This window comes from Fopius arisanus, unplaced genomic scaffold (assembly GCF_000806365.1).
Source record: "Fopius arisanus strain USDA-PBARC FA_bdor unplaced genomic scaffold, ASM80636v1 scaffold00076, whole genome shotgun sequence".
Classification (NCBI taxonomy): domain Eukaryota; kingdom Metazoa; phylum Arthropoda; class Insecta; order Hymenoptera; family Braconidae; genus Fopius; species Fopius arisanus.
This window is the reverse complement of record NW_011887815.1, coordinates 120,606-142,047: the sequence shown is the minus strand read 5'-3', so window position 1 is coordinate 142,047 and position 21,442 is coordinate 120,606. Positions and strand designations below refer to the sequence as shown.

The window sequence follows — 21,442 nt, the reverse complement described above, 5'->3', positions numbered from 1 at the left end:
GGCGGAATTATGTGGATAGAATTCGCGGGCGAAAATCATTGACATGTTATTTGTTTTTAATTGGGAGGCAAACAATTTCTTTTCCTCTCTCTCTCTCTTTCTATATATATGAATATATCGATAAAAAGAAGGCCTGAAGGCGGAAAAAATATTATTGAATTCAGAAGAGAGTGATTGAAAGATGCGAAATGATAAAAAAGTCCTACATAGAATGTGTTCAATCCAAAATTATACGAATGAAATTTACAGTGGAATTTACTGTGCTAATTTATTTGTGCTAAAAATGACAATTTATTCGTGAAGTAATTTCAGTAAATTTTTGGAAAATTCGTTTTCATTGTTATCAAATAAATCATAATCATTCTGAACGTCAGGACAAATTTTACAACAAATTTTTCACAGTGATTGCGCGTCACTTCTCATCAACGTAAAGTACCAGATTTGTGAAATCTTGAAAAAGATCGATGCTCAGACATTCCGTCGATAGTTTATGTCTTCTCCGACTCACCAGAAATGTCAAAGTGACAGTAGATACCACCGGGATGTTGAGGTTTGCAGGCAACGATCGCTCCATAGATGGACCTTGTGCTCGACTTTGAGAAACCGAGGTGCATATAAATCAGCATAAAATGCTATCGTGAATTCCACAAGCTCCACGGGTTCACATTCAGGCTAAGCCATGTCTGCCATCAGCCTAATCCCCATTCATTCAGTCATTTTATGATATATCCTGTGCAATTTCTCTAGAAAATTCCCATACCACCCTGCTAAAAAAAATAATTACCCCAATCAGTTGAATTCTGACATTTACCACTATAATTTACGTCAAGCTCGAAGGATTAAAAAAATCAATACAATTGAAAATTCTCGGTAATCGAAAACTCCCATGAAGAACACTAGGCATCATGATACGTAGCAACGAAAATTCTGCATTTGATACGCTCGGGGCCAATTTCAACTGGAAAATCATATATGGAAATTAAAATTTGAATATCGCAGGCTCTCGACAGCGAGAGCATCCATTTTTTTTCTCCTCTCTCAGGAAGTTAATTTCATGTAATCCTCCTCTCACTATTTCGTGGTCTGAAAAAGCCCAGGTGGGTTGAAAAACATTGGAGATAAAGAGTATTCCACCAACTTGAGGGAAACGTGTTGGGTAGGTCAGGATGGAGCAGACATTTGGGTTCATTCTGCAGATTTAAAAAAAAATTAGCGCCCGTGGACTTTGGAGTGGCTCGAAATACCACTATCGTTTATTCGTCCTCATGCGGTTGTCATACATTCGGATTTTTTTATCTAGAGATATCCCCCAAGCTCCATTCATCGCGTTTCATTAATTCTCATTAAATCGTATTCTGTATAATTTATCTCTAAAAAAGTAAAACTGAATTTCACTGCATTAACGTGAATTAAATTCAATTATCTGCCACGAAGATTTCCTGGACATTATTTCGAATATCCAATTTATTCTTCTGGATTTATTGATTATTGTTATTAATATATGTGATTATTCAGAATTATTCCATCGGTGAAAATATATTCGGTTCATCGCGTACTTGAAATATCTGTCTCCCGAAAAATTCTCTGTCTTTAATATTTCTCCAGTCGCCACAGAAGTTCCTAAATCGTTGATTAGCTCTGGATCTTCAGAAACTCCTCTGAACTTCCTCTCCAGATTCTCCGCTGAGAGTTTTCCAATAATCACTCAACGCCCATCTAGATTCAAATGTCCATCCACCGCAGAACTGGGCAACATAGCATTTCCATAAAATCTCACTTAATACCAGCCCGCAAACATGAAAATCACTTGGCTTTGAATGTTTCAACATGATTGAATTCCCAGAGGGCAAATATGTCGGAGTTTCCCAGAACATCGTTCGACTGTCAGGGGCTTCGGAATATTTCTCTAGTGGTATCCTCAGCAACTCTAGAAAGTTGTCATGGATCAAGCTGATACGTGAAAAATAAAAGTTTTTTTTCACCCCTTTCCAGCCACCAGCTATCCCGTTATAAGTTTTGCAAACGAAAGTTACGGGGAAAAAATGAGAGAGAACAAAAGTGAGGAAAAAAAAACATATCCTCCAGCATCCCACGTTGTCCTTATCCTCGTCGTAACTTCGGAAATGCTGTACTTCAGTTCTGAGTCAACTTAGTTTTCTCTCAGTCCTCAAAGGCGACAATAGGGCGGCGATGACGTATCCGCTCATAACTTACAGGTATTCCCTGCCACCACTTTTCCTCACATTTCGACAGTGGTTGTCGAGGCAAACTCGAGAGATCGCAGACCGCAGAACAAAATTGAAATTACCTCGACAACGAGGACAACTGCTCCGGGTATAGCTCTGGATTCTAATCCTTGCTTACAAACAACTCTCATCACATGTTGTAGAAAAGTTGAATATATCAAGAGCATTATCCGATAAAAGTACAGAACAATTCGCATAATCCACAATGGGAAATCGTTTTCCGGAAAATCGTGTGGGATCAGAGTATCAGCCAATGGTTTATTCCCTCCACATTGAATTTTCATGGACCACCCAGTGATTTTCCACCTATTCACACCATGAATGATATTACCTCGAACCTGTTAAAAAAATAAATGAGAGAACAATTGTTCCTTTACGAAGGAAAAATTGATTCGGTGAATGAAAAACTTGGGACATTTTCGCATTAAAACGATTTATTTTCTCATGCTCATAAGTTGGTACATGGCTGATTACAATAAATTCAATATTTCCTCGTCTCTCTTAACATTGAACAAAAAAAAACACAAAAAGTAATACTCGTTCATGTATATTGTAATAGCTAGTATCACTGAACTGCTAAGTTAGACCACGCGTCAATATCTGCATATTGTATTTACATCTTTTCAGTAACACTTTAATTCATCCTACCCCCATTGATCAATAATTGCAATAAGTACAGTTGTAACTTTAACGTGGGTTTTCAAGAGTTGTCAATATTCTTTAATATACGAATATTTACGCAAATATATTGTCATTGGGTAATAAACAAATTGGCGAAAGGCACCCCTCAATTTTGTTTGATCACATAATTCCAAAAGTAAAATGCCTCCCTCAATGAATTTAATTGAAAATCTATTGAAAATAGAACAAAATTTTTCTATCAAAAATTCCACAAGTTCTCTTCACACCTTCACAAATAATATGGACAGAACAAAAATCATTGTTATAATTTTAAAATCAAGCGCAATCTATCATGATTATATTCTATTTTCCTGAATTTCGTAATGCGGAAAAATTACAGGAAAGAATTTGTCGATTTTATATAGTTTAAACATATGTAAAAAAAACAACAGATGGTTCATAAAGTTATCTTTTTCCAATGAAAAACAAATATAATTGTCATAGTGTTTCCACCGAATGGGTCAGATATTCCATTTGATTTTTCATATGCATTACGACAGGATAATTGTCCCAAAAAAACGTAGATGCGCCATAAACGACTGCTATTAGATTTTGTGCATCGATTTTGGCGGCATATTCATGCATCGTTTGAACTTCATACTTTCACGGTACAAGATATCAAAACTTGACACAATATAGGCACATACGTATTTCCTACAATATATTCAATAAAAAATTCAACTATCAGTATATTCCCTCTGAATTCTCAGGTAGAAGAAAAAGAATTGCCGCAATTTAAAGAATTCTAAAAAAATATAACTAGCAAAGACACTTCTCGTGTTTTTTTTTTACTTGCGGAGCTTCTACATGCCTCGTTTAACGAGAGCTAACAAGAAAGATTTCGCCTCGCTGGGCGTTTTTTGCGTTCCCCTGCGGTCCTTTTTTACGTCAGCGAATAAGTACATTACCCTACCGTGATGAGCGGCCGAGTATCTAATTATCGTTGGATGCAATAAGCGAGGAAAAAAAAATATTATGTTAAAGATTATTCCATCGATAATGATGGGAACGTGTTCTTTTTTTTTGCTGGCAAAGTTTGTCTAGTCTCTGCTGAGCGTAACAACGACAAAAATACATTATGAAAATATTCGCAATTGAGAGAATAAAATAAGAATGATCGAAACAATATGGAATACAATGATTATAACTCTACCGAAAGAATGGCAATTCATTAGTACAAAATGGGAGACTAACTGTGTTATTTGTGTATGAATAGAGCAATAATATAACATCGAGATTTACTCCGAGAGTCTGCGGCTGCCGTTTAATCGATACAGGCCAATTGCTATTATTCTCTCTAAAAAAAAACCTTTTACTCAATCTAAAAGATAAACAAATTAAAACTAACCGAAAGATATCCCATCATAAATATGAAGGAACGGAAACTGAAGGAAAAACACTGAATAATTTACTTACAAAACAATTCTATACGAAAATAAATTCTCTCAGCATCAATCTCAGCACCAATCTCTGCGAATAAATTCTCGCACAACCTACACTTCTACCTCAAAGAAATACCTAGTTATGATTAATAAGGAACCCAAGTCTACTGTGGTCAACCAAACTACCTATCCAACCGAAATTCCCATTTCTTCTATTTTTCACATTAAAAAAGATCAGAAAATCTTGGCAAATGTGCCAAAGCCTCCGTTCATCAAGGATAAAATTGAAAGAGACGATAGAAAAATGGTGATTTCACCTGAACATGTTCTCAATTTGTCGGTTTGACTTTCGTCCACGAAACTACACGTATAATTTAAATGCGTGATCTAGAGAGAACATCACTATTTTCACAAGAATTTTCACCTTTCATTTTCCACGACATTGTTCCTTCCCCTATGTCAGATTACGAAGAGAAAGAAAGAGGGAGGGAATAAAAAGGAAAGTATACCGAGACTCCGATAATTTTGTCATTTATTCCATGGCTGCTTCCTGGAGAGCGTGAAGGTGAGCGTAGAGACCATCAGCTGCAATGAGGTCATCGTGTGTACCCATCTCAGCTACTGTACCCTTTTCAAAAACGCAAATCACGTCTGCGTTTCTTATGGTAGCAAGACGATGAGCTATAGTGATGCAAGTTCTACCCTCCATGGCCTTATCTAGAGCCGCTTGCACGACCTGTTTACAACAACAGAATAATTCCCAGTGAAAGACGTAGGGAAAAAACTGCTTTAAACTTTCCACTATTCTCCAACTTAAGTTTCACCCCTGTTCTTTCACTTATAAATCATGACGGGGTGATAATCCCTTCAAAAATTCCTCTCCTTCGGCAGACGAGAGGATTTTCACCGAGTAACAACGAATATTCCCCGGGGCCTGTCGCAACGTTAAAAAAAAATCCCTCACGCATCATCTTCGTTAGAGAGTAGACCATTGAGCTCTGAGCTCGGAAAAACATCTAACCTTTGCGGAAAAAAGTCCTCCGCGTATTCCAGGGGTTTTATCCTCCTGACATTTACTCTTTTATAAAATTTATCCCACCCACCAAGTTTTGAACGCTCCCCTATTATAAACGCCGTTAATTGGTAGCTCGGTTCTATTGTACACTGGGCGAGGGTTCACATTGGAGAATAGTCTTTTGTCTTGTGCCCCCGTGGGGGTTTTCCCCCATTCGCACAGCCCATATGGATGGAAAAAAAAATCTGTGTGGGTAGTCTTTCATGTCAGTCATCCCTCCATCACAGACATTTCACGTTGTGTCTTTTTTCCCTTATTTCCGTCGTGGAGTTTTTTTTTTTAGAATAAAATAAATGAAATATACGCACCTTCTCACTCTGTGTATCGAGAGCCGATGTTGCTTCATCCAGAAGGAGTATACGTGGATTTCTGACCAGAGCACGTGCTATAGCAATTCGCTGTTTCTGACCACCCGACAATTGAGTGCCCTTGCTACCGAGCCTTGTGTCATACCCCTGAGGGAATAAATGGAAAAATACAGTGAACCATTGGTTGATACGAAAATCCACTGCTCTGATATTTTCCCTGTTGGTTTCGTTAACGCGGTCAGAAGTTTATAAAAAATTCACTGAAAGGACCACTTGAACCGTTCCATTAATTGAGAATTCAATGCAACATTCACGTGGCTCTGCATAACCCAGCGTGAAATTTCAATCCAACCTCTAGTATGCTATTTTCAATCTCATTTTAGAGCCGTTGAATCGGTCTAGCGTATATCCGGTTGACAAAAAGACCACTTCAATGTACCAAATTGAACTAAAATGACCCGGTACCGGGGATGGATCTTCCTTGGGATGGGCAAGTCAAAGTTACACACAGAAAATCACTCGATAACGGACACGATAGTTCCATCCCTTCCTCAGGATATTCGCAATTTCGGGATAATCAATACTTTCGAGATATTTTTGCTCAGATCTCAGTATAAATAGCGAGATTATCTTGTCAGATTCGAAATTTTCCCACTGAATCGCTAATTGCAATAGTTTCGAAGGTATTCCGTAACATGAGGAATGGGCAAGATGGACAGGCACTTTTTTTTTAAACAACGAAAAAGGGAGAAAAATGTACATACCAGAGGTAGTGAGCTGACGAAACTATGAATATTGGACTTCTTGGCTGCTTCGATGATCTCCTCCGTGCCGACAATCCGATTATTGTCTCCATAAGCAATATTTTCAGCGATGGTACGATCAAACAATACAGGCTCTTGTCCTACAACTCCGAGCTGGGCTCTCAATGCAGCAAGCGATACCGATGAAATGTCACGTCTATCCATGGTAACCGTGCCCGACACTGGATCATAAAGCCGTTGAAGTAGCTGAATGCACGTTGATTTACCGCATCCACTCTGTCCAACCAATGCAACCATTTGTCCAGGCTTAACAATCAAATTGAGACCACGAAGAATCTGACTCTCAACCCGAGTCGGATAGTGAAATTCCACTTTGGAAAATTGTATGAGTCCATCGGCCTTCCAATCTTTATCCCTATCATCCAATTCCGGTGGTGTCATAATTTCAGGGACTCGATCCAACAATCGGAAAATCCTACCTGCTGATATTTTTGCTGTGTTGAAATTGGGAGCGAAAGCAAGTGCTTGACCAAGCATCCACGATCCAAAGATCAGTGCCTCGGATACTGTGATCACGTCTTTATAGGGGAGGCCCTCTCTAGCCACAAGATAGCCACCGTAATAGAGACTAAGGGCATATCCAAAATACGGTATAGTCTGACCGCAAGAGAATACCAAACCACGTAAACGGTTTCGCGTTCTGGTTGCTGCAGCAACCTTTGCCAGTTCAACGCAATAGCGATCCAGAAAGGCGCCCTCTTTCCCCAAACTCGCAACAGTACGTATATTTGATATTGCCTCAATAGCTATCCTAGTGGCACATTCCATTTTTCTCTTCTCCTCCATTCCCTGACCGCCCATTATTCTTGCTTCCATAAACACAGCCCCCAGCACCAGGGGAATTGAGACAATCGACACAAGTGTCATCTTCCAAGTGAAGTACAATGACAATCCAACACCAAGAACGAGTGTCGACATGGCTTGAAGAATCGATCCAACTCTGCTTCCAGTTGCACCTTGAACAGCAGCAGCATCTGACGATAATCTAGCGCACAATGCACCAACACTGTTGGAATCCTCATCGAACCAGCCCATTTCTTGTTTCAACATCGCCGCAAACGTTATACTCCTCAATCTAGTGGTCATTCTAACGCCCGCAAGACCGAACATGTACATTTGTAGGAACGTACCAACCCCCGTGATGATACCCACCACAATGAAAAGAATTGAGAAGTTTACGGTTTCATCGCGAATCTCATCGTCATCCGGTAGACCTAATACTTCATACACTTTACCAAATAGTACAGCAAACGCTGGAAATGATGCACCAACAACACCAGCAGCTAGACAACCTGATAGAAATCCATTGAGAATTTGAAATTAGGAATTATCATTGGATTGGTTTTTTATGAAAATTCTTTAGAATACTCACCAATCACGTTATATGGCCACTCCGGTTTGTTTAGGCCAAAAATTCTCATCGTCGGTGCATCGTATGGCTTTTCGTGCTCATCGAGCTCCTCTTCAGATGTTGTCGATCCACCAGCCAACGAGAGACGGTGTGAGTGCATAGACAGAGTAGAGAACTGCTTCTTGAGGGGAGGCTTCGGCTTCGGCTTTGTCGCTGTCACGGTTTTTACTGCCGATGCCGTTGCCTTTGCTGTTCATTAAAAAATACGGGAATATTACCACTTATTAAAGATAAATGGAATGATCGTTCAATTCTGTTTGTTCCTTTTCGTGTTTTCGGTCGATGCATTTCGACCCATTAATGCGCGTTAAGGCGCATTCAAATAATATGAAAAAGTAATTGTAAAAATGATGCAAATTGATGCAAATTGTATTGCCCTATTACCTCTGGCCGTTGCACTGGCATCAGCTGATACTAAAGCATGATAATGATTTCCCAGTGCGAGAAGCTCCTCATGGGTTCCCATTTCAGCGACTTGTCCGTCTTTTATGAAAACAATTCGGTCTGCATTGGTGATTGTTGACAGGCGATGAGTTACGATAACCGTTGTTCTGCCTTTGGATGCAGCATCCAGGGCGCGTTGTACCGTAGCTTCACTGTGCAGATCGAGAGCGGATGTTGCCTCGTCAAGCAATAGAATCGCTGGTCGTCTGACTAAAGCACGTGCTATGGCTATTCGTTGCTTCTGACCGCCTGATAATTGAGAGCCACGCTCACCCACTGGACTGTCATAACCCTGTGATGGGAGAGTTATTACCTTTGAGTATGAATTTCATTTGAGGGATTCCATATCAAATTAATCAATGGCGTGCCCTCAATCCCTTCAAAAATTCACACTTATCGATAAAAATCTCGTGAATTTCCTCGGATTTTTTTACTCAGTTGAATTTTAGAATTGAATTTTTGAGGGGCTGAGACTCGGTTGACTCATTTGGCGCGAAATTATCTCGGCGGAGAGATAATGCGAGACAAACCCGGGCACTGGTTTTGAATTTATGAAATTATCTAATTACACAGAGCGATAATATATGATAATCGTGCGTGAGATATCCTTTGAAGTGCACAACTGAATTTTCATTGAATTGAAATGCTCACATACGAAATGCCAATCTCACCTCAGGCAGTTTACTGATGAAGTCATGTGCATTCGCTTCCTTTGCCGCTTTGATCATCTCTTCTTCTGTAACGTTATCGTTACCGTAGCGTATATTTTCACGGATAGTTGTGTCAAATAGAACAGGCTCCTGACCCACAAGACCAATGTGTGACCTCATCCATGCGACATTCAATTTGGGTATCTCAATGCCGTCCAACAGTACCTGTAATCGATAATCGATTCGTTACATTCCCTTGCATCCTAAAGTATGTACAATCTTTCACCCTGACATTTTGTTTCACTACTTATTTATTGTAGTCGTCCATCGGGAAATAATTTCCACCAATAGATCGTATAGACAGATTTCCCTCACTCTTGTAATATATATAAAATATATATTTTTTTTATCAACCGACAGAGTTTAATATATTCGCAGATGTATATCCCTTAAAATATATTTCCCTCCAGATGCTGTAGCATCATCGCTAGTCGGAGATAAAAAAAACAACTGTCATGAAAACTGATAGTTGAACATGCGGTGGAGCATTGGTCATAAACACCCCGTGAATAGGCAGTGAATAAAACTGTCTAAAATCCATTTCTCCCAGTATACGACGATGGTCATAAAATATCAGTATAAAGATAGAGCCCGTTAAGAGGTAACGCAAGAAAAACTTGATGCAATATATGAAACTGTTGTACGATGCTCGAAAGAACGCACGAGTCACAACGTGTCGCATCGATCTAGTCACTTTTCCTCACAAAATCTCTTTTTTAAGAGGAGTAATTCAATGAAAGTGAGATAGTCCATCTTTCCTTGATACTTATTTCAGATTCAATAAAAATCTCAAACTAATACCCTCAATGTTCCAGTTAAAAAGATTAAAAAAAATACATTCCGTAAATAACGCGTCACTTGGACATGTTTTTCAAAATTTCGTTAAGGTATTTATTAAAAACCAGCAAAGACAGCATTAACAGGAACACTGAAGGCACTTGTACGATTTGCAATGTATGCACCAAGTGAAATAGTTTAAAAGAGTAGTATACCTGGCCCTGTAGGGGATCGTAAAGCCGCTGAATCAGCTGCAAACAGGTAGATTTACCGCAGCCGGAGCCACCGACCAATGCCACAGTTTCACCATGTTTAATCTTCAAATTCAATCCCTGGAGAACTTTGACGTCCCGCCTGGCTGGATAACGGAAGTGTATATCCTTAAATTCTATGTCACCATTAAAGCTCTTCAACTTGAGACCCTCACTGCTGAGACTATCGATCGTGGGTACACGATCCAACACTTGGAAAATTGCTGCTGCTGAACCACGTGCCACAGCGAATGCCTCAAGATGGGGGGATGTAAGACCCATGTTTTGGGCACCCGCAAGAACCCCAAAGAATACAATGACAAGAACTGCTGGTGTATACTCTTTAATGTCTTTGGGCTTGTCCTCGAGAATCAATTGCACTCCATACCAGAATGCCAGAGCATAGCTCATGTAGATGATAAACCACATGACACCACCGCCAACACCCGACCACAGGCCTCGTTTGATTCCCGTGCTCTCCGCCGGTTCCAGTTTCTTCGTGTATCTAGCAACTTCTACTTTTTCACCACCAAATGCCACTACTGTTCTTATTGCTCCGAGTACCTCTTCTGCAACGCTTCCGGCCTGACCGTAAGCACTCAATTCACGGGCAGTCAGGGAACTCTGAACTTTAGCCACAATTGCTGTGGCAATAACGATGATTGGGGCGCAACTCAAAACCACTAGAGTTAGCTTCCACCCGTATATAAACGATATAATGATGGATGATATGAAGGATACCATGAGGTACGTGAAAATTCCAAGTTTCTCGGCTATTCCCTCCTTCATTTTGTCTAAATCTCTGCAAATGGAAAATGCAAAATTTTGGGTTTCATCGGAAATTCAATGAGTTTCATTAACTTCCCTTTTATCAGATTTGTGAACATGTTCGAATGATAACATATTTATCATTCCGCAAATCAAGACTGTTAAAAAATTTCCTAATAGGGGATTATAATCATGGAGAAGCGGTTATCGTTAAGATAGCTGCACCGTAAACAAAAATGCAGGCATTTGAACAATCTTTGGCACTTGACTACAGAATTGAATGTGCCATTGGCTTATCTCCCGGTTAGTTACCTGAGGATGCATTATTTATCCAAGCGAATTGATAAGATATCTCGACTTGCTAAATGAACCAGTTCGATGATAAAGTATTGCCCCAGCCAAGTTTGAAGGTGACTATCTTGCACAAGAAGGCGAGGGACGTGGAATGGTTTGACGTGGGTATAACTGCATTCTCATTATCATTGTAACAAGTTTCTGCAGTTCGACAGTTGGGACAAGTTTCTTGAACAATGACTGACACAACTTCTGGACCATACGAGACTTTAACATCTTCCGGGGAAAGGGAGTGAGAATATTAGTGTAACACACGGGGTGATTGAATCAAGTATTGATCGTTTAATCGATATCCGATGTTTGCATCTGCTTGGAATTTTTTTTTCAGGGGTCAGAGGACAAGACCCGTCATATTGATAAGAAAAAAGAGGAACAAGAGGGAGGGACTCAAGGTGGTACATGGATTTGGAAGTTTCACGTTCAACCACCTGTTGTCTGGTGTACCCTTACACGATTGCATGAACATGTTAACCTCTGACAAGGGCTTGGCCCCTGTCTTCATTCTCCCATTTTAACCAGTGATAGCAATTTCGATACGTCAGCCCTAATGTTTGAGCATTAAAATGGATTTACCAGGTCAATCAGTGGATATTTCGGGTGACAAATTAATGCACTCACTCTGTTATCCTGCTGGCAAAGTTTGTTGATGTATTGGTGTCGTACCAAGACATATCCTGTCGCAATACAGCTTTCAAGAACATCCTACGGACTCTGGCAATTTGTCTGAAGGCCGCTACATTGAGGAAGTCCACTGTAAATATAGCGAAGAAGAATTGCAATGTTGATAGAGCTGCACATGACACGCCAAATGCCACTGAGTCGTCGTACAAGGCATCCATTTGTTCTGCCACTGTTGCATTAGGTCCTCTGTAATCCAATTTTATCATTCATCCGTTTGGCACCAATTCACCATTTAATTCTCACGTCAATATTCTTTTATTTTAACAATGGTCATCGCAAGAATGGAATATCGATTTTCACTGATATAACCTACTATTTCGAGAGGTGTGAGCGATGTGATAAATTAAATCCGAGATCACTATTTCAGCTCTAGCTATAAAATGTGAATACCCGATGCTATCCGTTGTCCGTTAGTACCAGACTTTACCCCATAAATAATAAGTGTAGATCTTTTATCAGTGCCATAGAATTTTTTTATGAAAAGTGGTGGAAAGGAAATGGGCCGCGACCAGACTTCATTTTTCAACAAGTGACAGATAAAGGATTTTCTCAACAGTGATGGACGGAGTGGGATTCACAAGTCTTAGGCAGGATCAGGGTGAGATTCGCTCACATTTTCTCGATTGATATTCATTGCTTTCTACTTCCTCCGAACATCATTACATTTTTTTAATAATTAAAAAAAATCACATTCCGTGTGAGTCCCAAATTCCTTCTCAATAATTCAATCCTTTAACTGCGAAAAATAAATTGAAATTCACTGGTCGTAATCGAATTTCCCTTCACAATTTTTCCCCATCTATTTACTCCAAGTTGTTTTCAGATGTATATAACATTTTCCTGTCGTGTAAGAAATCAGTTAGCAATTGTTAAAATGCTCGTGGAATTTTCCTCACGCCTGGAAAATACTCGCTGATATAAATCTTTTGGCGTGGGTTTGGTGAGATTGAAAAGAGTAAATGGATTAATAACTTACAAGACCGCTCCACCGCCAAACCAAGCCATGATGAGGGTAGGTGTGCTAGTCTTATTCTTGGTGTTTCTATCCACGAGGAGAGTTGTGAACTCACCATACTGAATCGTTGATATTGGAATACATAGGCCTGTCAAGGTCCCCATGAACAGGCCCGCAAATACGTACATCAACTCACTGAGTGTCGCAAATCGGAACTGGACAACATAAACAGTTTGATTACAATAATTATGGTATGATAATGTCACAACCAGAGTGAACCATCACTGATGGCATTCACCATGATATTCTAGGCTTTTCGAGCCAATTGATACGGCTGATATCGATACGATGACTATCGTGTATCGTGTTACCGCGGAACCGAATCAATGGGTTATATAACGGCCAACGTGACACGGCTCCATGAAATGACGATGATTTATGCTTTAGTAATTAAACCAAGTCCATAAATTTTCAAAGCCCATAAATCATTCGACGCCTTCGTCAAAGGGAATTCAATATTAAGACTAGATTGCATAAATCTCTGAGTGCACACACATATACTTGACATTTGATAATTGCATTGAGTTGTTTTGTTACTTCCATCAAGTTTAAAATAGTGCACTTTCCCCAGAGACGACTCGGTACTAGCTACAAGTACTTTTTTATCCTGATTAATAGAATTTTTTGCAAATAAAATATGAGAACTCACGAGTTTGTAATAAGGCACGGGTGGAAGAGATGGTGTCGGTGTTGGCTTTTCCTCCTCCTTAGTTTGCGGTGGGACAAACTCACTGTGGACAGAGAATAATCAATAGTTAGTCGAGGTGCCGTATTTGCACACATGCATCAAATAAATTTTTATTGATCACGGTGTCTTCAAATTATTATCGATAATTTCATTCTAGTCGCTTTGTAGCCGCCATTCGCCTCTTTCCATACACCATTTCTTCCTTAATTGTTCATGCTAAATATATCTGATTGTTCTGTACTGAGAGTGTAATAATACTGTAAATCATTTCGTACATCGGTTCTTCATTATCCTTTAGCATGTAATCGGCTTCCCATTCATCCTTCTCCTTGTCTTGCTCTGTGTCTGTAAATGAAATGACATTTGGTACCTTTCGTGCGTAGCTCGAGCAATTAAATCGTTTTCATAGCATACGAGGGGAATGTTAGGTGTATTTTATAGTGTGTAATTGTTTTCTGAGATAACTCGTCATGTAGCATTTAACCCTCTGATGAGAATTTTGTATTCCCCTCTGGGTTTAGCTGTATAGATAACCAAGGGGAGATGATACTGAGGGGTTGGTGAATTTGTTTAATGCGAGAAGAGGAGAAGAGAAGACAGATAAGGCGATGAATATTAATTTTTCTATTGCAAACCTGCTTAAACGGGAATAGTAAATAAATAAAATTCTATTTTTTCATGGCACTAACTCAATTGATCATTGACTCCCTATTTGTTCATCATTTTCAGGCGGAAGATGGGAAAGAGCACGTAAAACTCGGAAAATAGACGTGCCAAAATTGCTATCGAGAAAAAGACCACGTAGATTCAGTTTTATGGAAGCATGAAAATTTATTGACTCTTTTTTTCTATAGAGAAAAAAAATACACGGGGCGTCCGAATAATTCTCACTAGATCAGCGAAAAGCGATAGAAGTTCGTAGTGACAGGGCTGGCATTTTCTCTTAAAATTTTTTTTTCCCATATCAGTGCTGGTTGAATAGTTCAACTTTAAATGCCGTTGAGCAGTGTGAAATACGTAAACTCAGTCCCTTCGACGGGGGATTAAAAGAACAACAGGACAGAAAATGTGAGTGTCAAGAGGATTGGTGGAACGATCTCAGACTTTGTAAGCTGGCTAACTTCCACTTGTTCCCTGGACTCTTGACATCCCTCCATTCTCTCAGTTGCACTCATTCTTTCCTGAGACCCTTGTACAAAAGTCCGTGAACACTGAGGATTCCCCAGTCGAGAGAATGATCCATTAACCAGAATAATTGCTGTTTCGAAACTTTACCCTCCCCCCCACGAAAAATCTACGATAGATGGACAATCTCAGGATGGAGAGGATAGAGGTGATCGTGTTATAGATATTTTTTTCCCCAGGTTTCACCGTAAATTCCGAGTGTCTGAAGTTTATCATCCCCAATGCGTCAACTAACTTCGGTAAATATCAGTAGTTTGTCACCATTATTCAATAAACTGATCCGTTAATTAATAAAGATTCGGTAGATTGATGGTACTTACACCTCGAGAGGATTTTTCCTCGGTGATTGGAGTTTATTCTCGGGGGCTCCATTTGGATACCCTGAGGTGCGGCCTCGCGAGGGCTCGTTGACCACTGATACATCCGCTGCGTCATCGCGCATTCTCAGTTAACAACTCTGCAAGAATAATTTCACCAATTAACATGACAGATTTATATGGAAGAATATAGTGCGACGAATATTTCATTTTCAATGTGATTTATCACAAGAAGTTTGTGAGTGGCCAACGTCCAATGGCCTTCAGCTTGATATTTATATATTAATATTAATGTTTTGAAAAAAAAACAGAGACTCCGAACGAATTTTGCGACTAGTGTATTATAACTCGTCGGCCATGACAGCGGTCAAGGGATTCGAATTGAAAGATCTGCGGTTTCATTATCGGTCACGTTTTTCAAGGTACAGTGGCTACGAACGAAGAGTTTGCAATAGCGATGAAAGCTTCTCAAACAAGACTTCGTTAACCCAAAGGAAAGATAGAAACAGGATAAAAGGGTGGCAGCCTTTAATTTCTCCCCTCTTTTTTTATAATGACTGATTGCACAGATGGTATCAAGCTCGAGATTTTTCTCGTCCCTTTTTCATCATGGCTAAAACATACCACGGTACTAGATTCAATGGTCCTCAGAGAGGATTCCATACAAGAAAGTAACAATGTGCACGAGTTTCTAGAACTGTCGTTCAATTTTCGCAACGTACAAGGGTGCTCTGAACTGCCAGTGGTACACTAACCCTTACGTACTTTTGAAACTCTCAAAACTCCATCAGCAACTGTTAAAACAAACTTTAACCGGACATTATCCATGCCACACGCTAATCCTAGGTGGTCAACCCAGTAACACAGAGTTATTCGGAAAAGAAGAATTCTCTGCTGCCGTAGGGGGATACCATGTGGTTTTCACACTACGTTTCACCGTCTTGGTACATGAGCTTCAATGAATCCTTCGATTCGACATGATTCATACAATTTTTTTCTATTCGGTTGAAGGATTTTTTTCCCCCAGGAGATAAAAATTCTGTCGTGTTAGTTTTTTCTTTCTTAGTCTTCGACACTTGGTCGTTAAATATGAAACTTCATCTGTTAAAAGTTTTGGGATAATGAAGGGAAGACGGCACGTAACTGTGCCGTCACGAATTTTCTCGCCAATCTGCACTCTCATTATGTAACAATTTTTCTCTAAATTCAGTGTATAAGAGATAAAATCGCACGAGGCGATTATTTTTAGTGGAATTCTGGGTCACATACGCATCTGCCACCGGCCAACGCTCGACGATTTGACTTGAATATTTGTCGATAAGAGTGAAGTTCTCATCATGATCGAACAACTTGGCGAGCTTTCGATTTTCGGCTTTCGATTTTCCCAGAGAAGTGCATTTGGAAGAGAATAGAAATTTTCTTTTTATCCCTGATAATTAATTAATTTATAGTTAACAAATATATTACCCCCTGAATTTTTCTGATTTCAGAACTCTACCTGGTCGCGTCTGATCGAAGTTCCGGCGTTTTCCCTGAATTTCCACTCTGAGCAAGAACTCAGGTACAATTTAAAATTGATTCTACCCAACAAATTTCCATACCAAAAGTATTTTTATTTATGCATGTGGAGAAAATTCTGAGTTAGACTGCGTGCAGGTTATATACAGACATTTCGCCGATGAAAAATGTTGACGAGGTGGTCGTAAAAGACTGGAATATGTGATATGTGGAGCAAAATCCGAGTTTATTCAATAAACCTGGAAGTTATGGGCCTATGTAGAAGCCTTTTAGTGACGCATCACCACGCTGATCTCTTGAATGACCAATAACTGGTTCGAAATCCACCATTTTCTAATATAAAAACAGCCATAGAGGAGAGAAGCGCGGAATGGACCGTTTCCAGTGACCAATAATTCGAGATCATTATAAAGTGCGATCCAATCTTTCTCGAGGATTTTTGAGGTGCAAAAATAAAACCTGAGTCAATATTGATCAACGTTGATCACTGGATATAAAAAATGGATGGCTGAACAAATTGTTCAATTCAACCGATCCCTGTCTAATGATATTCCTCACTCGATTTTCATTAGTGGCAATGAAAACCCCAAATCCCACGTAAATCGTTAATCAAGGAGTTTTAATACTCTTATTTTCTCCTACTCTGTGACGTTAAATATTTTTCCCAATTATCCACAAATCGATCCCCCTGCATACGAAATACTGTAATTACGTGACCAACAATGCTCAGTCAGCCGTTTCGTGCTTTTGATGCACTTTATCGGATTCATTATCCACATAGATGGAAAATTTCCCATCAGTTGATTATGAATGCTACCGCTTTATTTGCATACATAAGGTCGGCGATTTATTATCAACTTTATTAATTATGAATGTTACCGCATGATGTTCATTACACAATCTAATGATTTATTATGACTGGATTTAAAACCAGAATGCCCGAAAAATGTTCTCAATTTATTGTATTCTGGATTTAAGTGGGAAAATCTATAAAATTTGATGATCGCATGTTTTGGATTGTTCAATGAATTTTTTTGCCATATCTTATTTGAAACGAGAAGTTGTTTTTGGTATAACAATAGAGGAACTGTCTGTAAAAATTGAAAGGAACATCGTGAACACGAATATCAATATTTCCTCGACGAATGGTCTTTTATGATTGCAAAACACGTCCGATGATGCTTGCCAGGTTTATTTTGAGAAAAGGCCTTGTGATGAAGTTTGTGCTTTGATGTGCCACTTTTGGCGACACCCATACGCACTCTCACAGAGACAGAGTGTCTGCTACAATTTTAATTACTCAACTTATAAAAGCGAGTGGTATTAACAGGAAAATCCAATGAACATTTTCAGCGAATGATGTGAGTATAGACGGTCTAATTATAAATATCCTGTGATACACAGGCAGATTGAAAAGAAGTTTTATAATAAAATGTAGAATGCAGAAATTCCGTCATAAATTTTCCCTTTTTTCGAGTTAACAACAATTTTTTTAAAAGAGTCACTGAAGATCTCAATCAATCGTTCATTTATGTCCGATAAAATTTCACTTTAATTATCAGAACTTTCTTTTCAAGTCTGGAATTAATTTGTAATTAATGACAACGTCTGGTTGAACGTGAAATGACAAAAGTTTTGCGTACATTTTGGACCCATTTATTTCATATGGCCCCGCAATTATATCGGCATTATTCATGGAATGCTGCAAATCAGCAAGCAGTAAATTACGAGATTCCATTGCTCATCGATTACCCTGGGAATTTAGGCAATAAACCTTCAAGAAATCTCACAGGCATACCTGGATGGGAATTAACGTTCATCCAGATTTCTCATCAACCGTCCCTATTCATCGATTTTATCCCATTAATTCGGATACCCTTGTCAGAAGGTTGGATGAGTCAATACGTGAGATGCCTCACTAAATACGAGTGGTAGAATAATTTTTCCGGTGGACTCATATTTCATAGCGATATTTGTTTAAATTTTCCAACACGAGTTTCCGATGGGGAAGAAATCAGAATCCACGAGGAAAGAGGTATTTGATGAAATCAAACTCGGGAATTTTAACCAAAAATCGGAGTAAAAATTTCTGAAAGAATGTCCGAGTCGGAGAATCGGAGTATATTTACCTAAGAATACTTATCAGCGTAGAATACTGCACAATCCAGGGTTTCATTAGTTATAAAATTTCCATTTTAAAGAGAAAGTTGTACCCCTGAAACACCGGGATAATCTACAGACTTTCACCGATTCGCAAACAAATCCCGAAAAATATCGTAATAAAAAATTCGTTCACACTACCAAGACTGATTCACAGAAGTAATTTGTCGTAATCCGTCAAGGAGAACTCGCGGAGAAAAAAAATCTAAAAAAAAGTGGTGGAAACGTCTCGAGGATGAGATTAGAAGATTAGTGTTCGATTCAAGGAGCCAAGCAGATCTGTCCTCTTATCTCATTGCCGGTGACGCTGAGATGGAATTCAAGTCAGAGACAAGAAAACCGAGTTTGCATTCAGAAGCTGGGGACTTCATTTTCCATCCCCTTTTAAAAGTTAGCCCGTTACCATTTTGATTCGTATGAGCGCGGGGTCAGCGAGAAAGGCTTTCAAGAGAGGATAGAACGAGAATGAAAATAGTCAGTGAAGCTAGCAAAGAGGAAGCCCAGGATTATCCGATTAGCGGGGGTCCAGTGACACTCACGGAGATTACCTCTCGAACGCCTTATCGAACGTCTGAGGGGAGGGGAAAAAAAATTGTAGTAATGGAAGCGAGAAGAAAAGAAGGAATTTTACCTTTCAAGTGTCTACGGAATTCAATTTTCTATTCAAAAGACCGATCTTCCCCACTTTATCTCTGCTAATTACAAATTTTAAATTAACAAATCTTTTCCCAAAGTACTCATAATTATCTTACTACTTAACTACTTCCTGTCAGTACTTCCGGTAGAGAACGAATCAAGTACTCAATTATTACAAGTACTCCATTATTTTTCGCCAATAGTGCAGATAAAGGTGACATCCGGTTGTTCAGTGACTCGCAAGAAAAACAATTTCCCCTTTTTCTTACCGACTCTTTTGTACTGCGCACAATTACATTTTCAACTGATGAAAAGTAATTTTCCAGTCTGCACTACGGTATTTTACATTGAGATAAAAAAGTGCACCATCATTTCATTGATGAAACGAGACTGATTTAATCTCAGTTATCATTAGAACTTAATCGAACAAGAGATTGCCACTAGACCGTATGAATCAGGCAAAAAATCGGTAGATAATCTCCAATAATTGGATGTCTTTATCTCCTCAAAACCCTCGTAATTGAACTAGTGCATTGGCTCCCGGATTATCGATCTGTCATTACCGATGAACGCATGAGTCGCAAAGTGATTATTGTCATTCTCTCAAATTTACCTTTATTGAATTACTGTTTCCAATCAATATCCCAGATATATCTGATGAAATAAGCGATGGATCTCGTCACGTCGATGGACCCCTTCATAAGTGTCCCTGTGCAAACTTTAAAGTTCTTTCACTCGCGCACACCTGTCACTGGATTATTACCCTTTAGTCCTCAATTTTTCTCATTAAAATCACTGCGAATCATTAAAAATCCCGGTTACCAGTTCGATTGGTCCCTCGAATAACGCGAGAGCCACCGATTACGAGGGAATCGTAAATACTCGTAAATTTTTCGCGGACAGGCTTCCATTAAATTGCGCTATTATTATGAAACACACACGTCAACGTGTCACGAATCACTGATAGCACTCGATTATCATCAACTAGCTTTTATACCTTTTCCGACCGTGACTTTCGTGATGTACTTACACCCCAGTGAGGCCAAGACTATCTGCACAAATGTGTAATTATCGATTGAGGAGCTTATCAGACCTACCGGTCGTCTACCGAATTGCTGTTATCAGACGCTATTATTACTGTTTTGTTTATTTAGATCGCGAGTGACTTACTATCGGGTTATGCAGCCTAAAGTGAATCATTGAGTGGAATTTTTTGATTTATTCCGGGTAGATGGAGACAAGTAAAAATATTCCTGAACCAATGGAAGAGCTGTGAGTTCTCAAAGTGGATGTCATTTTATATTGATAATTATTGCATTTATTTAATTATTATTATATTATATTCTTTATCGCTGCCATAACGATTGCATTGGAATAACAAGCAAGTACAGAGTGACATTATTTTTCACAGCGTGAATGCGTACAAAGGATTCTAAAATTAGGGTTCAGACAGTGTATGTACGTCTGCACCATTCGCAGTGCCATTGCCCTTGAGAAAAGCTTTCCAGGTCAAATGATTCTTGACTAGCTATTGACATAAGAACATTTATACAAGTGCCTCGAGAATTCCACTCAAAACAACACATTGCCATAAATATAAACGTGAATATTATCTTTTTTATTATTCCCATGAATGCAGGCTTAAATTTTTGGTTTTTAACTATTTCGTTTTAACATGAAATATTGAGTAGAAGTACTTTTCATGCTTGTGCAGGTTGAAAGGAAATACTTCGAGTACAGTAATTGCATCTGGATATTAGCAGTTTCGAGAACGTAAACAATTCGCTCTTTGATCTGAAATTTGTCGGTCTTGACTAAAAGTACTTTTTCTACTAAAATGCCGAAATTCTTTTTTAAATGGTGCAACGTACGGAGCGTTCTGTCGTGTGTGACCAAAGTAAATTTCGTATTACTAGTCGACAAAGGAGCTTTTCAAGTTATGCTTGAACCTATTGCTGAAGTGTGGACTCAGCGAATTTTGCCCGTGTACTATTCAACTGCTGAAATCAAA

General features: G+C 39.1%; 1 protein-coding gene across 11 annotated transcripts in view; it reads right to left on the bottom strand.

Moving 5' to 3' along the window:
• Nucleotides 1-2,662: 2,662 nt before the first annotated feature.
• Nucleotides 2,663-21,442, bottom strand: part of Mdr49 (Multi drug resistance 49) — a 33,712-nt gene continuing 14,932 nt past the window's right edge. For 3 of the 11 annotated variants that reach the window (XM_011310468.1, XM_011310470.1, XM_011310469.1), the window contains exons 6-17: nt 15,121-15,257; nt 13,891-13,960; nt 13,577-13,658; nt 12,889-13,082; nt 11,850-12,098; nt 10,074-10,911; nt 9,043-9,246; nt 8,312-8,663; nt 7,889-8,116; nt 6,457-7,808; nt 5,693-5,839; nt 2,663-5,045 (exon numbers count right to left, since the gene is read on the bottom strand). In XM_011310468.1, the coding sequence (XP_011308770.1) occupies nt 4,842-5,045; nt 5,693-5,839; nt 6,457-7,808; nt 7,889-8,116; nt 8,312-8,663; nt 9,043-9,246; nt 10,074-10,911; nt 11,850-12,098; nt 12,889-13,082; nt 13,577-13,658; nt 13,891-13,960; nt 15,121-15,235 (4,035 nt within the window). In that variant the 5' untranslated portion in view covers nt 15,236-15,257 and the 3' untranslated portion in view covers nt 2,663-4,841. Of the gene's footprint in view, nt 5,046-5,692; nt 5,840-6,456; nt 7,809-7,888; nt 8,117-8,311; nt 8,664-9,042; nt 9,247-10,073; nt 10,912-11,849; nt 12,099-12,888; nt 13,083-13,576; nt 13,659-13,890; nt 13,961-15,120; nt 15,258-20,044; nt 20,484-21,442 lie in introns of all 11 variants that reach the window. The other 8 variants (XM_011310474.1, XM_011310473.1, XM_011310471.1 and 5 more) reach the window with 6 other exon arrangements.